Source organism: Trachurus japonicus, chromosome 17 (genome assembly GCF_045865225.1).
Source record: "Trachurus japonicus isolate A0001 chromosome 17, Traja_1.0".
Taxonomy (NCBI): Eukaryota; Metazoa; Chordata; class Actinopteri; order Carangiformes; family Carangidae; genus Trachurus; species Trachurus japonicus.
Genome location: NC_140923.1, coordinates 9,919,819 through 9,937,078, shown reverse-complemented (window position 1 = coordinate 9,937,078; position 17,260 = coordinate 9,919,819). Strand labels below are relative to the sequence as shown.

Below are 17,260 nucleotides of genomic sequence, written 5' to 3'. Positions count from 1 at the left end.
TTATGAAAATAAAATATATATTTCTCGCTAGAAATATGATCAAAAGGCATTTTTATGCAGAAACTACCTCAAAATATTGATTTTCCACAAAAAATTATAGAAATATGTTTTTTGTTCTCACGGCCGGAAACTTGAGAGTCAAGTGACGTGGACGCAAAATAATAGAAAAAAAATAGTCAGAAAAAATGTAACAGTCATACAATTTAAGAGCCGTTATTGTAAACCCTCTATGTTTTTGCACTTTGGACCAACGTAGCCAAGGTACGTTTTATATGAGACTGCGTTGGCATAGTATGCAGAATTGAATCATAAATAGTTTGGGATTTTTGGATTCATTAACAGTTAATGTTTGTGGTCCCGATTGGGGCTGGGGGCCCTCCAAGTTACCTCTTGCCCGGGGCCTCCAGAGTGTCTACAGGGTATATACAGGAATCTTGAAGTTAATTCTAATCCCTTTTTAAGACATTTTCAAGACCTTCTCAATATTTTTTAACACCTCACCGCCACTTCAAGCTGTAACCATTTACATCAGTGACACTTTTAATTTAACAGCTTTAGTTTGTGATAAAGACTATAGACCACTATGATACAACAGAATTTAAAATAGGCTAGGATAATAAATAAAAGGCAAAGTTTATCAAAAAAGAACAACAAAAAAACATTGCTCCACTCTCAAAAAACAAAAACAACAATCTTCTTTTCTATTTTATGTACCGGTTTATCTTTGTTTTTAATAAAACAAATAAATTCACACACTTTTACAATGCTTTTTAGGACTCAAACTCTTGGACAGCTAATTCAGAAAAAATACCTTCAAAATTTAAGACTTTATAAAGTCGTGAAAATACTTTTTAATACTTTTTAAGGGTCTTAATTTTCCCAAAATTGATTTATCACCTTTTAATACTTTTAAAGACCCCGCGGATACCCTGGACGCCCCTGCACATGCTGCTACACAAACCAAACTGCCCATGTGTGGGATCAAGTAAAGAGTGTTATGTTTTATGTGTTATGCTGTTGCAGGCACACCTGACTCCTTCTCCCAGTTGCACACGTGCCCGTACTGCTCGCGGGGCTACAAACGCAACGCCTCGCTGAAGGAGCACATCAAGTACCGGCACGAGACCAGCGAGGACAACTACAGCTGCTCCCACTGCAGCTACACCTTCACCTACCGCTCCCAGCTGGAGAGGCACATGAGCCACCACCGGGGCAGCAGAGAGCAGGTGACACCTTTATTATATATACTATTATAAGCATAACAGAATTATCTAAGCACATAACATAGCATATGTTGACATTATGCATTATACAGAGAGATAGAGGTGGACAAAGCAGACAGGGGGATAATGAGAAAAGGAAACAAAAATGACAATGACAGTACGGATAATGACATTACAAATAAGAAAAAATAAAAATAAATAAAAATAAACATTGCCAGATTTGGAGGAATCCATTTACCTAGTAAAAAGTTCTTCAAGAGGGGCTATGTTGAATCTTTCAAAAATACAGTTAGTTTTCATAGCTTTTTTATTTTTAATGTCTTGAAATCGAAACAATACAGCACCTTTTCTATAAATGCATGTACTCTAAAACATTCTGGACTGACATTAAACACTTCATAAGAAGAACAACCGGACAAGTGATCACTCTACAAGAAAAGGACTTTTTTATTTATTTATTTTTTAAAACAACAAGTTAGTTAGACAAAGACACAACATTCTTTATACAACTGGTAGTACTTATACTTATAAGTACTACAGTACTTATGGCCAAATTTCATATCCACAAAAACAAATGGACAGAATCCAAACCAGCCTGGATCATTTCACACAAGAAATTCTCCAATATGCAACTACTACTAACTCACCTGGGCGCGAGGGGCGGGGCGCGGCGCGAGGGCTTTGTCCTCGAGGGAAAGGGGCCATTTCCGCTGCGCGAGCCTCGGGGTCATTTTACGGTGGGGGGTGGGGGCGCGTGGGGGCGTTGGTACCTGTGTTTTCACCGGGGGTAATGGGAGGGGGCAGAGGGGGGGTTGAGGTGTACTCGGTGCTGATTGGGTGTCGCCTCAGCGCGGGATGTGACGTCAACAGAAAGCGCAACAACAAGCAGCAGCGTGTTGCAGAAGAGAAGAGGAGCGCGAGGGGAGCGGCGCGTGCAGCACGGAACAACAACAACAACAACAACAACTACAACAACAACGGGAGCAGTAAAAGGATGATGTAATGATCCGCGTGCACAGGACGACGACGCGATTATTACGTTACGCGATATCGATTACGTGAGGATCGAAGCAGCTGCACGTGATTACGTCGGAGAGGAGAGGACGGTCCTGCAGGATAAAGGTCCTCCCCCTCTCCCTCTCTCCCCCTCTCCCTCCCTCTCTCCCTCCTCCTCCCTCCTTCTCTCCACCTGGAGCTTCCTCAGTGGAAACGGGGCTTTTATTACTCTGTTATACCAGATTTATTACGTATTCTGCAGCGCATTATGCACATTATTTCATTTATCTGACAGAGAAAAGAATTTCCTTCCACAGCTCCAGCTAATTTGAACTTAAAAAAAAAAAAAAACATTTTCTCAAAGGCTTTGAGAGTCTGCTTATTCTTTTTTGATTTGTCTGTGCATATGGAATGAAAGGGATTTTATTAAATTTTTTTCAACTTCAGCTCTAAACATATCAATAATATATATACTGTTATACAGTTTGGCTCCACCGTGGGAACTTGTGGCCAATTGAAAGCTATGAAAACTACTTAAAAAAAAAAAAATTCTGTGTTATTTATAGTATTAAATCGTATTTAGGGAAAACAGCTTTCATTCTAAACATAACACTTCAAAATTGCGGTTTTTAATGTCTTCTACCAGGTTATGTCATTGGTCCATTTTTGATTTCATGTAATATTCTCAGTTTCCAATAGGGGCAAATGAATGGTAATATGTTGACATACAGTAAGTGTGACCATAATAATAATACAAGAAAAATTAGTGACCCTGAGAATGTAGAAAATGGACATTTTTTTAGGTTTTTTTTTACCAACAAGTGCATTGTGCAAACAAACTGGCAGAAGGGTTAAAAAAAATAAAAAAGGGAAAAATATTTTAGACATATGACAAGAACTATTTATTTTATCCTCCAAATCCAACATTTAGCTTTACCCTGTGGGGAAAAGTAAAACACTTTGTCTCTGTATAGATAATCAATGATCAGTTTAAACCTTTGGCCGACGGCACGACTGAAGGAAATGTAAATATTCAGTGTTTTTAAAGGTTCAGAGAACAGTTTTTACTAACAGCAGATAACTAGAAGCTTCCCACGTCGTATCAGCTGATCAGTGAGTCATGTGACCCTCTCTCTTGCCGTAGTTACTCATCACTTTTCTCTTCTTTTTTTTCTTTTTTTCTCAGCTTCACGTCTCGCAGTCGACAGGAGGATCAGGAGGAACAGGTGGGACACGCAAGTTCAAGTGCACCGAGTGCTCCAAGGCCTTCAAGTACAAGCACCACCTGAAAGAGCACCTGCGCATTCACAGCGGTGAGCTGTTGGCACGGCAACTGCCACACAGACACACACACACACACACACACACACACACACACAGCTTGGCACAATCTAAGCTGCTGTTCAAATCTCCAGGCTGCTCACGTCTTGTTTTGGTGACAATCGTTTAAGAACTGGACTCAGTTGGTATCAGAGCTCCACTCAGCTCCAGATATTTAAGATCTTCAATATAGTATACAGATTATCTCTAAATATACATATATACAGTATATACAGTATATATATGTATATGCAGTGTCATGCAAAAGTTTGTGCACCTCTGGTCAAAGTTTCTGTACAGTAGATGTGAACAGTTCAGCAAGTGGAAGATCAAATGATCTCCAAAAGGCATAAAGTTACAGATGACACATTCCCTTTACATTTTAAACAATATAATTTTTGTTTTTATTTTCATTTTTTACATTTTCTAAATGACAAAAAAGGAAAATGCCGCCCTGCATAGTTAGTAGCTGGTAGCCCCCCCCTTTGGAAACTATCCCAGTGTGTAAATAGTAAATATCTTATCTGAGAGCTCCAGTCTCCTGGGTTTCCATTTCTTTTGCAGGCTGCTGCTTTGTTTCCCCTTTTCACTCTAAAACTATAGAAAACAAAAATAAAACACTGACATTGATCAAAATGTTGCAAAAGAGTGTTTCATGTTTAACTTTATGCCTTTTGGAGATCATTTATCTTATTTTTTTATTTTAGTGTTTATTTAAAGGGATAGTTCAACATTTTGGCAAATTGGCCCATTGCCATAATTGCTATAGTCATAGCAGTAGGTTCGTTACCTTTAATTGTAGGTGTAAGCTATTTTTAGTACAGCGGAGCGCAGCAGCTGGCTGCTCAGAGCTACACTATGGAGGCTAAGGGAATTTCTTGGTTTCCCTCATTAAACTCATCAAATACAAAATCCCAAAACTCCACAGCGCTTTTGTAGACAAGTTGTGACCTGCACAACCACCACGCTATGAGATAATGACGGAACGATACGAAACGGAGCCGTTTTCGAGGTAAATTCATACAAAACCGCTGATGCGCGTTGCGTTCAGGGACAGTTTTTTCAGCAAGCAGTCTCCGTATTTACCCTGTATTTACCTCGAAAACGGCTCCGTTTCGTATCGTTCCGTCATTATCTCATAGCGTGGTGGTTGTGCAGGTCACAACTTGTCTACAAAAGCGCTGTGGAGTTTTGGGATGTTGAATTTGATGAGTTTAATGAGGGAAACCAAGAAATTCCGTTAGCCTCCATAGCGTAGCTCTGAGCAGCCAGCTGCTGCGCTCCGCCGTACTGAAAATAGCTTACACCTACAATTAAAGGTAATGAACCTACTGCTATGACTATAGCGATTATGGCAATGGGCCAATTTGCCAAAATGTTGAACTATCCCTTTAACAGGGACGATACATACAACATGGCCACAAAAAATGGGAAAATGTGATGCATATGAGACGTCTAGCTTCAGCTAATTAGCAGTCTCTGTCCCTGGTCAGGTTTTAGAATAGAATAAAATATACTGAACACAATAAATGCAATGATACAAATACAGTGGATAATACATTGAATAGGTACCATGAATAAATAAACACAGCTGCAAATTTCAGATTAAAACACAAGTTATATTTAGCATTAATCATTTCATCTTCCACCTGCTGAACTGTTCACAGAAACAGACATTTTGAGCGGGGATGCTCAAACCTCTGCACGATGCCGCTGTTTAAATAACTTCCTTTATTTTACATTTTTAAAACAACATAAACAGTCGTAGTCGACCGGCTCCTTTAACACGTTTGTGGTTTGTCTTTCAGGAGAGAAACCGTACGAGTGCTCCAACTGTAAGAAGCGATTCTCCCACTCAGGCTCCTACAGCTCCCACATCAGCAGTAAGAAGTGCGTGGGCGCCGCGCCCCCCAACGGCGTCGCCCGGACGTCCATCAAGCCGCCGCCCCCCAGCGCCCAGACGGGGCCGGTGGCCATCGCTCCGGCGCGGATGATCCTGAAGGACAAGACGGAGAGTAAACCTCTGCAGGAGCAGCTGCCCGTCACGCAGATCAAGTCTGAACCTGTGGAGTACGAGTGTAAACCCGCGATGGCCGCGGCCGCGCCCGCCACCTCGGCCGGGACCAACGGCGTGGTGAACGGGGGCGTCGCCGCGCAGCCGGCCGTCGCCACGGCTACGGCCGCCACGCTGCCTCAGGGCGTCGCCATGGTAGTGCCCACGGTCGGGCTGATGTCGCCCATCAGCATCAACCTCAACGACCTGCAGAACGTGCTGAAGGTTGGTTTTTATTATTCACATCCACATCAGCTGCAGCAAAACTACAGAAATAACATATATTTTATACATATATACATATATTCAGAATACAATAAAACCAAAAAATAAAAACATCAGTTCATAAACAAAAAATAAAAACAAAATAAAACAAAACAACAAAAAACAAACCAGTTACCATGGTGAGGTTTTTTGCTTCCTCACTCCTCGATTACATATCAGCACCTTTACTACAGCCATATATACTCTTTATATTATATTATAGATCCATATTTTCATATCCTATACTATCTTATCATTCCTATACACAATACTTATATATATACTTATATATATAGCTCTGGAAAAAATGAAGAGACCACTTCAAAATGATCAGTTCCTCTAGTTTTACTGTTCATAGGTTTGTGTTTGAGTAAAATGAACAGTTTTGTTTCATTCTATAACCTACTGACAAAATTTCTCCCAAATTGGAAATAAAAATATTGTCATGTAGAGCATTTATTTATTTGCAGAAAATGGCAACAGTATAATGTATAATGCAAAGAAAACGAGTTCATATTCATTTTAAAACAACACAACATTACTTTTTAAACTTAGAAAGAATTTAGAAATCAACATTGGTGGAATAATCCCAATTTTTAATCGCAGCAGTGTTCCTCATTAATAGAGTGAGGTGCTTGTGTTGGAGTTCAATAGACACTGGAATCGATGGCTGCCACATGTAGAGAAGCTGATTTATTAAAGCAGAAGTAAGCGATCCGGTGGTTTTGGCTAATGCTGCGTTCCAGGCAGGCTTTTGAAACCGTAAATTACAGCTTCAAGTCACGACTTACGACTTTGTAGCGTTCCAGGCAACCCACTCGTGTTTCTCCGACCTGTTTTACCTGTGAAAGTCACTATAACGGCCACTCGTAACTTCTGACCCGTGAACTCGTACCAGATCGAACTGGTACCACTTCACAGGTCGGAAAAACACGAGTTACGGGCTGCCTTGAACGCACCATAACAGTCCTCGTCCCTACGTCACCACATTCACGCGCATCCCTTGGCTGCACACACAGAGAGGACTGCCCCTTCATGCCGTTCTCTCTCCTCATTGGATAAAGGTTGTAGGATACAAGGAAAGTTTTCTCCTGGGCTCAGAGCAGAGCAGAGTGACTGACAGACCCGTGTTTCAGACCAAACACTCTATAGAAGTGATTGCTGTCGGAAGATACAACTATTTAAGACTTATATTAACACAAAAATATCACTTACTTCTGCTTTAACAACATTTTGGAGTGGTCTCTTTATTTTTTCCAGAGCTGTATATATAAACACACACACTCATACATATACATTTATATGTACATACCTTCATACCCATTTATACCCACATTCCTACACGCTCATACTACCATACGTTCTATTTATACTCCACTTGTACAGTATATCATATCTTCATATACCCATACTGCCATATCTTAACACGTGCACATCTGCCTTTTCCGTATCCAAGGTGGCGATGGACGGCAACGTGCTGCGTCAGGTCCTGGGCTCGGCCAACCGCGTGGTGGCGCCGGGGAAGCAGCCGGGCATCGTGGTGCAGCCGCCGCAGCAGCAGATCATCAGCCTGCCGGCCTTCGTCGACCACGACGGCACCACCAAGATCATCATCAACTACAGCATCAGCCCCGCCGCCGCCGCTACAACCGCCGCCACACAGCCCACGTCGCTCGTCGTCAAGAGCAACCCTCCTCCTCCGGCGCCGCCCACTGTGACCAGCGTTGCCACGGCAGCAGCAGCAGCAGCGCCGACCGCCAGTAAGACGGACAAACCCGCCACCCCGCAGGCGGCCGACCTCAGCCTGGTGAAGGCCGAGCCGGAGGCGCTGCCCGTCACCGAGGTGGAGACGGAGGCGGTGGCGCCGGTGAAGGCGAAGGCGTTGCCGGCGGCGACACGGACAGAAAAGGAGCGGGTCAGAACGCCGGACGCAGCAGCTCAGATGCCCAAAGCCAACGCGGCGGCAGCGTGTTTACTCTGCGACGACTGCCCCGACCACCTGGAGGCGCTGCACCTGCTCCAGCACCGTAAAGCCGCCAACGGCGAGGCCGTGGACTCGGCCGCTCTGGACCCGTCCTTCGCCGCGCTGCTGAGCGAGGCCGGCGTCACGCTGGAGGACCCGCCCGTCGACGACCTGGTGGCGCTGCTCAAGACCTACTTCGCCTCCAACGCCAACCCCGGCCAGGACGAGCTGGACAAGATCTCCGAGTCGGTCAGCATCCCCGCCGAGGTCATCGGGAAGTGGTTCAACAAGATGAACTCTGGGAAGAACCGCGGCAGGAAGCGCCGCGAGCGCGAGTGGACGGCGGCCGCGGCGTTTTCCAAAAAGACTGAAAGGAAAAGGAACTCCGGCTCAGAGGCGTCGAATCAGAACGGAGAGGAAGACGACGATGACGGAGCCTCTGAATCCAGAAGCTCCTCGCCGGCAGACGGCTCGGCGCTCGGCCTCAACACCGGCGACCTGGTGATCGTTAAGAGCGAGCCGGACGACCCCGAGGCGGCCGAGTCCCAGGCCGAGCCGCTGGACCTGTCGCTGCCCAAACACCTCGCAGCCGCGCTGAAGAAAACCAAGATGGCGGCGGCGGCGGCGGCGGCGTTGGGCCCGGCCAAGCAGCAGGAGCAGCCGCTCAACCTCACCTGCCTGAGGAAGGAGGGTCAGACCATCTACGTCGCCACGGCGCCGCAGACCGGCGGCCAGCCCGTCAACATCGTCACGGCGACGCAGCTGCCCACGCTGGTGGCCATCGCCGGGCAGGGCTGCCTCGGCGCCAAGAGAACCATCCTCATCCCCCAGCTCACCTACACCTACGCCGCCGCCGCCAACGGCAACGCCGCCGGGGCCAAGACCGTCGTCCTCAACGGCCACAAGGTTCAGACCGCCACACACACACAACACACACAACTCAGACAAACCGACAACAACTTTACTGATCATCAAAGTGTTAATTTACGTCGCGTAGCAACCTAAACATAACAACGGCCAATAACGTGATCATTTTGACCATTTTAAATGTAATAACACCACAAACACACACAACTCAGACAAACCGACAACAACTTTACTGATCATCAAAGTGTTAATTTACGTCGCGTAGCAACCGAAACATAACAACGGCCAATAACGTGATCATTTTGACCATTTTAAATGTAATAACACCGACTGTGGCTTCACACCGGAGGCTTGAACGGTCGGTTTTCTTACAAGAATGAATAATGAGACGTATCCGTTGTTAAAAGACAAAAGTTTACTTTACTCTCTCCTACTACAATTGGTTTTTCTCTCTGCCACATCTTTTGTCACGTCTCACTTTGACTTACAGCAGTGAGTGACACTGTGCAAGCGCGACTCCTATGACGAGTCAGTGCGCCCACTTGCAAAGCAGCCGCTTTTTTTTTTCACATTCAGATATTAATTTTCACATTTGAATATCTGTTTTTTTTAATATATATTTGAATATATATTTGAATTTAGAATATTCGTTGACAGGGTCAGTATAATGCAATAATATATGTATCACTTTATTTTTCTTTATTTTCAGGGTAGAAGATGTCACTGTGTTACAAGGAGGTTGTTGATAACCTACTATTCTTACTTCCTCCGGTTGCAAACAAGAAACGGCCGAGCAAAACGTATTATCATGAAGCATGGGAGGGGGTTGTTTCTGAGTGTAGATGAGACACAGACACACAAACACAGAACTTTAAATGTTTCACAACTGTGATATCTTCTACCCTGAAAAGAACAAAAATATATAGTGATACATATATTATTACATTATTGGCTCCAGTTATTACAATGTCAAAAGTTTTTCATTAATACTAGGCCCATTACATTATTGGCAAATAGATTATTGTTATGTTTTAGACACAAACTTAAATTTCAAAGAGAAAAGAGAAAGCTGTGGGTTGTGCGTCTGCGCCTGCAACACGACAGTAACGTCAGCAGACGGGAACTCGGTCCCAGAGATGTGAGAGCGGAGCAGACGAACTCTAATTGCTTCTAAGCTCCCGAGGAGATGGTGACTGTTGATGACACACAGACACCAGAGCTTCGACATGATGCAGTTTTCTGTTCACGTGAAACCCAGAACGGCATCACACCAGCAGGTTCTGAGTTTGTTTCTTTCCTTTTTTCCTTCCGCAGCAGGAGAAACGTTCTGACAGCAGCAGCGACGCCGTGTCCACGGCCGAGGAGCCCGGGGACTCGGACGCGGCCGCGCTGATGAAGAAGCGGCGGCTGGACAACGGCGTCTACCCCTGCGATCTGTGCTCCAAGGTCTTCCAGAAGGGCAGCTCCCTGCTCAGGCACAAATACGAACACACAGGTGAAGAAGCCTCGCCCTCATTTTAAAGGGATAGTTCAACATTTTGGCAAATTGGCCCATTGCCATAATCCCTATAGTCATAGCAGTAGGTTCGTTACCTTTAATTGTCGGTGCAAGCTGTTTTTAGAACGGCGGAGCAGAGCCGTGAGCTGCTCAGAGCTACGCTACGGAGGCTCATTATGGGATTTCTTGGTTTCCCTCATCATCAAACTCATCAAATACACAATCCAACAACTCCACAACGCTCTGGTGGACAAGTTGTGACCTGCACATTCACCACGATAGCAGTTTTTCATCAACAGTCTCTGCATTTCCCTCTAAAACAACTCTGTGTGGTAACGTTGTGTTATTATCTCATAGCGTGGTGAATGTGCAGGTCACAACTTGTCCACCAGAGCGTTGTGGAGTTGTTGGATTGTGTATTTGATGAGTTTGATGAGGGAAACCAAGAAATCCCATAATGAGCCTCCGTAGCGTAGCTCTGAGCAGCTCACGGCTCTGCTCCGCCGTTCTAAAAACAGCTTGCACCGACAAATAAAGGTAACGAACCTACTGCTGTGACTATAGGGATTATGGCAATGGGCCAATTTGCCAAAATGTTGAACTATCCCTTTAACACCGGTGTTTGCTGTGACTCACAGATCATTTGAATAAATCTGGTTTGTTTTTCTTCTGTTTTCTTTCTCCCGCTGCGTTAACTCACACACTCACACTCCCAGGCTGTGATTTTACACATGACATCATCTCTTGTTAAACACGTAAGACATAGTGTGTGTGTGTGTGTGTGTGTGTGTGTGTGTGTGTGTGTGTGTGTGTGTGTGTGTGTGTGTGTGTGTGTGTGTGTGTGTGTGTGTGTGTGTGTGTGTGTGTGTGTGTGTGTGATCGCAGCTTTAACGGGACACCTGGTCCAGTAAATGTACCAGCCTGGTGACATCACCGTTAACACACATGATGAGACTCCTGAGGTGAATGAACATGAGAGTTTCTCCCTGAAGCTGCAGCGGTGCTTCATGTAGGAATGTGCTTTTATTAAAAACCTGTACTACTGTGCTGCAGGTGTGTGTGTGTGTGTGTGTGTGTGTGTGTGTGTGTGTGTGTGTAGCTTCAGCCATGACATCATCCACACACACTCCTATCTGAGCCTGTGGATAAAAAACAAAGCAACACATTTCTCCTACCTGATCCTGGTCCTGATACCTGACACTCTGGGTGCAGTGACCACATCCAAGTCTTTATAGTTTTTTTTGAGAAACCGCAGCAGATTTATGAGGCACAGAGGGATGATATCAGGCTGTGAAGACACAGACAGTACGTGATACTGAGAAAAATGTTCTTAATTGCCTCGAAAGCCTCACGGCACTTAAGTCATAATTCCACCTCCCTGTTAACGGAGTTAAATACGATTTAAGGTCCCAGGTTTCGCACTTCTCCTGTGATGATGCAAGAACAACAACAAAAAACATCTCAGTGTAGTTTTCCATCCTCCTCTCTCAGCTAGTAACAACAGGTCTGTGTCAGCCAGTTAATCAGAAGAGACTGATTGGCTAAGAGAATCAGCCAATCAGAGACTTCTGACCATTTGAATAATAAAACATATTTGAGATTTTAGATGGACTGAGGCTTTGATACTTTCACAGTATTATATATATATTTATATATAATAGAGCTACTAAGGCTAATGGGATTTCTTGGTTTCCTTCATCAAACTCATCAAATACACAATCCAACAACTCCTTCAACAATTCCTTCAGGGACAGTTTTTCATCAACAGTCTCTGTATTTCCCTCTAAAACAACTCTGTGTGGTAACGTTGTGTTATTATCTCATAGCGTGGTGAATGTGCAGCTCACAACTTGTCCACCAGAGCGTTGTGGAGTTGTTGGATTGTGTATTTGATGAGTTTGATGAAGGAAACCAAGAAATCCCATAATGAGCCTCCGTAGCGTAGCTCTGAGCAGCTCACGGCTCTGCTCCGCCGTTCTAAAAATAGCTTGCAGCGATGAACAAACCTACTCCTAAAACTATTGGGATTATGGCACTGATGAGCACCCTGACTGACCGGCACAGCGACTGAAGCCTCTGACGTCTCTTCTGACTCTTGTCTTGTTTTGTTTTTTTTCCTCGTCTGCAGGAAAACGGCCTCACGAGTGCAACATCTGCAAGAAGGCCTTCAAACACAAACACCACCTGATCGAACACTCGCGGCTGCACTCGGGCGAGAAGCCGTACCAGTGCGACAAGTGCGGGAAGCGTTTCTCCCACTCGGGCTCGTACTCGCAGCACATGAACCACCGCTACTCCTACTGCAAGAAGGACGGGCCCGGCTCGGGCTCGGGCGGCGGCTCGGGTTCGGGCTCGGTCTCGGGCTCGGGGCCGCGCCGGCTGCAGCTGGAGCTGGGCAGCCTGGGCAGCCCCGGCGCCGGGCCACAGTCGGACAGCCGCACCACCACCCCCCCCTCACAGCTGGACTCAGACGAGAGGGAGAGCGAGGAAGAGGAGGAGGAGGAGGAGGAGGACGAGGACGAAGAGGCCATGTGCATGGACGACATCCGGGTGGTGCAGGTGGACGACGGCGAGTGCGAGATCTACGAGGGAAACTTTGACGATGAGGACGAGGACGAAGACGAGGAGATGATAGGGGAGGAGATCATAGACGAGGAGGAGGAGGAGGAGGAGGAAGAGGAAGAGGTGGAGAAGGTGGAGAAGGAGTTGGTGTGCGACGTGGTGGAGATCGAGCTGGGGGACGATCACATGGAGGTGGAGGAGGGGGAGGAGGGGGAGGAGGGGGGGGAGGGGGAGAAAACCACCGAGCAGCAGCAGGAAGAAGAAGAAGAAGCAGCAGCAGGTGCAGAGACAGAGGCGGCGGGAAACGACTGTGAAGCAAATACAGACCATAATAATAGCATCAGGGAGACGTCGGACGGCGCCGAGCCCACAGAGGAGCTGGAGACTAACGCCAAGTAAAATAAAATAAAATACAGAAATGAAATGAAATGAAATGAACGGAGCGTCTCTCGGTGCCGATGTGTCGCTCCTCAAAGTCAAAGAGTTCATTGAGACAAAACAAAACAAAAAAACCAACAACGTGGTGGCATCTCGCCATCAGAAGGAAGTCACGGCGGTTGCCTGATTTTAACGGTCCACTACTGTGTACAAAAACCCAGGTGTGCCTGAACTTGAAAAAAGAAAAAAAAAAAAAAAAAAAAAAAAACAGTGACTTTTCTTTTTTTTTCTTTTTTTTTTCTTGTGAAAAATTAAATATCAGTGTTAAAATTGTTTATAGAAGTACAGATTTTAAAAAGCGAAAACTCACCCATCAACTTGTTAGACGACTTGTTACTGAGACATCCCAGGTTGTTTAGTTTTTTTTTGTTCTGTGTTTATTTGGTCAATGTTACTAATCTTGTTCTTGTTTGAAACATTTTAACCTGTAAAGATGAGAAAGATTTCTATACCTTTTTATTGCCAATGAAGTTTCCTAAATCAGTATTTTATTGAGTTCTACGAACAAAAACCTCTGCACTACAGTATTCCTGGTTTACCTATGGAAACATGCCTCATGCATTGTTATGCCCTTCAGTGTTATCTATGTACACTAGCTAGCCAGATGTCGTCCGTGTTAGTGTTATTAGTCTTTGCTAGCTAGGTTTTACTTTTCAGTTTGACTGTTAGCCTTAAGGAAAACAAAGTATTCTTAGCGGGGGAGGGAGGGATGGGATGGGATGGGATGGGGAGTCTGGGATGAGAAACGTGGCTTCTGTTCGCCATAACCAAATCTGTCCTATCAGGGAAGGTGAAGTCACAACCTCAAAGCCAGCAGCATCCTGCAGCCCGGACCGGGCGAAGCGGAGCGAAGTGAAGCAAAGTGAAGTGAAATGAAGCGTCTGGGTGAAGATGAAAACGCACGACTTGACCGACTGACGACTGGTTCCTGACGCCCGTCCGGCTTCGGCCGTGGTTTTCCTGAAAAAAAAAAACGGTAACACTTTAGTTTAATAGGTATTCATCAGATTGACAGAACAGCTGTCATAACCATCAATGAATACTTCTGACAGCTGTCGTTAAGTGTCATTCGGTAAGTTATGTCACTTTTGATGCAAAGTTGACATTGTTTGAGATGTTTTTGTTCTGACAACTTGACATAAAGACAATTTAAACTGTCATAGCAGATAGCAATTGCCAAACTTTAAAAATGATGTCAAGTTCTCATAACAAGGAACATCTCAAATAATGTCAACTTTGTATCAAAAGTGACATAACTTACCGAATGACACTTAACCACAGCTGTCAGAAGTATTCATTGATGTTTATGACAGTGTTATGTCATGGTTATGACAGTTTTATGTCGATCTTCTGAATACCCATTCAAGTAAAGTGTTACCAAAAAAACAAAAACCAACAACACAGGCGCCACATTTCTTACCGAGCTTCTCTTCTCCTTATTTTGGCTTTTAGTTCTCAAGTCAGTGTTTTTTTCCGTGTCGTTACAAAGCTGAACGTATGAAGTCATACTGTCCGTGAAAACAAGGAGCTGGGAACGCGTTTCCCTCCGCTCCACCCCGATGCCTCCAGCCTTATGCAAGACCTGTGTGCTGTTAAAAGTGCCATTGAACAGTGTTATCGTTTCCTCCTTCTTCACACATGTAGCCAGTATTATGTCCCTGTGTTACTTTGACTTCAACAAGACCCATATTGACTAATGTTTGTTCACTTGCACAGAGCAGCAGATTTATGTCGCAAACGTCGATGAAACGACGACAGTTCCTGTGAAATTAAATGCAAAGATTTCTGAGGCCTTGAACAGTATTTGAAACCACACACACACACACAAACAAACACACACATATACACATGAAAAGGAAAAACGACGGGATAATTATCGCCATCATTAGTTAATTCTGCCTGTTTATTTTTTCCTCCATAACCGATTCATAGTTTTGTTTACAAGATGTGAGAAAAGAAAGGAGAGGAAAAAAACGCACATTCAGATTGTCTTTGAACGTCTCATTTCTTTCTAAACCGACAGTCCACGAGCTAAATCTTCACTTTACATCGATAATAAGACACAAAAGCATCAACTTGGACCAGCTATAATCAGAGAAGGGTCAGAAAATACACAAATAAAAGTGAATATAATAGTAGAACCAGCAAATCTTCTTCACACCGAAGAAGCTTCAGCTCTACGTTGGAGATCAATGTAAAATGAACCTCGTGGTCATTAAATCATTAAATCAATCAGTGCATGTTCTGTCAGACTTGAGTATTTGATGTTATGAACTTGTTCAGTTAATGTATTGTCCTTTAGTATCTAAAAAAACCCACAAAAACACAAAGTTTAGATCAGATAAATGTGTGTGGACTGAAACCAGAGACACAGTCCAGACTGAGCTGATGCCTTGTAACCTTGAGATAATCAGTTTCCCACTGAAATGTTCTTTTTTTTTTTTTTGGAAATGCAAGTTTAACACGTCGTACTTTTACATCATGAAAGTAAAAAAAAAGTATTAAAATGTTTACAGAAGTGTTTTAGAAAAAGACAAAAGAAGCAGAGGATGATCTGTGGATGCAGGTTTTTAAGTATTTGAAGGGCAAAACACCCACAGAGCCCAGATCAGTTTTACAGTGAAGCGTATATAGACTGAACCGATTCATCCGTTTTTATCAGACGTGCACTTTTCTTTTCTTTTCTTTTTTTTTTTAAAGCAGAAAGAAATAAAAGTTGTTGCAAGCTGTCCCGCACTTCAGGTAACAAACGTTAGTGAATGTGGTCTCCAGTGTTTTCAGTTGGTTTTTACCGAACAGTGTTTATAGTATTAGTTTGTTTTACATTTCTTTTGTTTCATGTGTGTGTCCTCTGTTTTTTTGTTTTTTTCAACAATGGCAGTATTAGAACCCTTTTCACAGATTTAAAAAAATGTACCTGTTTAGTTTTTAGAAGACTTTTTTATATTTATGTGTCTTATTTTTATATTTTCTTTTATGGTTATTTATTACACATTGTAGTGTACATTACTGTAGTTTGAATTGATACAATAATATATTTTAGTATGAAAAATAACCTCAAGACAAACAAACCAACTACAACATCAACATCAACAAAAAAAAATCAATCCCAAAGTGTGGTTCTGGGAGCTGAAAGTTTGTTTTAACAAAAAAAAAAAATACACATGAAAAAAAAAGATAAAAAACCTGTATTCTGTAAACACGACTTCTGTTTTAAGCTAAAAGAAGAAAAAAAAAATAAAGAAAAAAGACGGGAATGAATTGAGAAATAGAAACTGTTACATGTGCATCCGCTCTGCGTCGTTATGAAGCTACTGAATTCTAAACCTCTGTGATTTTAAAGCATGAGTCGTCGCTGTTTTGATGAAGGATCTTGCTATGAAGACGTTACTCCTCCCTTTTTTTTTCATTTTGAAGCCAAATTTAGCTCGACCCCCCCTCCTCCTCTTTCCCCTCACCCTCGACCCCCCACTCTCCAAAAAAAACACCCGACACCTTGTTTTCTGTTGTGTGCCAACTCGTTCCATTGTACTGTCGAAGGCTGCATATTGTTTGTCCTCTACACACCCTTTGTAAATCCACTGTCGTTTTGTATTGTTTTTATTTTAGTTTTTTGCTCCATTTTTATGACTCCCCATCACAATAAAATATAAGAAAGCACCTCGGAGTCGCTCCTGTTACTTCTTCCACTTCCTGTTTCATCATGCAGACGAGTAACTGAAGGACTGATTCAGTTTGTTTTGGTTTAGTTTCATCCACTCACTGCAAAAACTCAAAATCTTTCCAAGAATGTTTGTCTTATTTCTTGTCAAAATATTAAATTTCTAGTCAAAATGTATCTTTTTCCACTTGAAATAGGACTCATCACCTAAAAATTTACTTGTTTTTAGATAATTGTCACTTGAAGCTTGAAGCTTGAAAGAAGTAAAAAGTGTCAAAAACAAGCCATACTTTTAATGTGATGAGTCTTATTTTAAGTATAATGAGATTTGTTTTGACTAGAAATGACATTTTGACTAAAAAATAAGATAAATATTCTTGGTAAGATTTTGAGTTTTTGCAGTGCACATCACGAG

General features: G+C 43.4%; 1 protein-coding gene and 1 long non-coding RNA gene across 2 annotated transcripts in view; one reads left to right on the top strand and one right to left on the bottom strand.

The window, feature by feature from the left end:
* Window positions 1-16,253, top strand: part of LOC146970108 (zinc finger E-box-binding homeobox 1-like) — a 100,360-nt gene extending 84,107 nt beyond the window's left edge. The window contains exons 4-9 of the mRNA XM_085803852.1: window positions 1,024-1,226; window positions 3,406-3,532; window positions 5,348-5,817; window positions 7,313-8,725; window positions 10,001-10,181; window positions 12,313-16,253. Of these exons, the coding sequence (XP_085659978.1) occupies window positions 1,024-1,226; window positions 3,406-3,532; window positions 5,348-5,817; window positions 7,313-8,725; window positions 10,001-10,181; window positions 12,313-13,145 (3,227 nt within the window). The 3' untranslated portion in view covers window positions 13,146-16,253. The remainder of the gene's footprint in view (window positions 1-1,023; window positions 1,227-3,405; window positions 3,533-5,347; window positions 5,818-7,312; window positions 8,726-10,000; window positions 10,182-12,312) is intronic.
* Window positions 16,254-16,332: 79 nt separating this feature from the next.
* LOC146970107 (uncharacterized) lies at window positions 16,333-16,865 on the bottom strand. Its single transcript, XR_015037991.1, has 2 exons — window positions 16,678-16,865; window positions 16,333-16,622 (listed from the first exon to the last, which is right to left on the bottom strand). It is a non-coding gene; the product is annotated as an uncharacterized LOC146970107 (long non-coding RNA).
* Window positions 16,866-17,260: the final 395 nt, after the last annotated feature.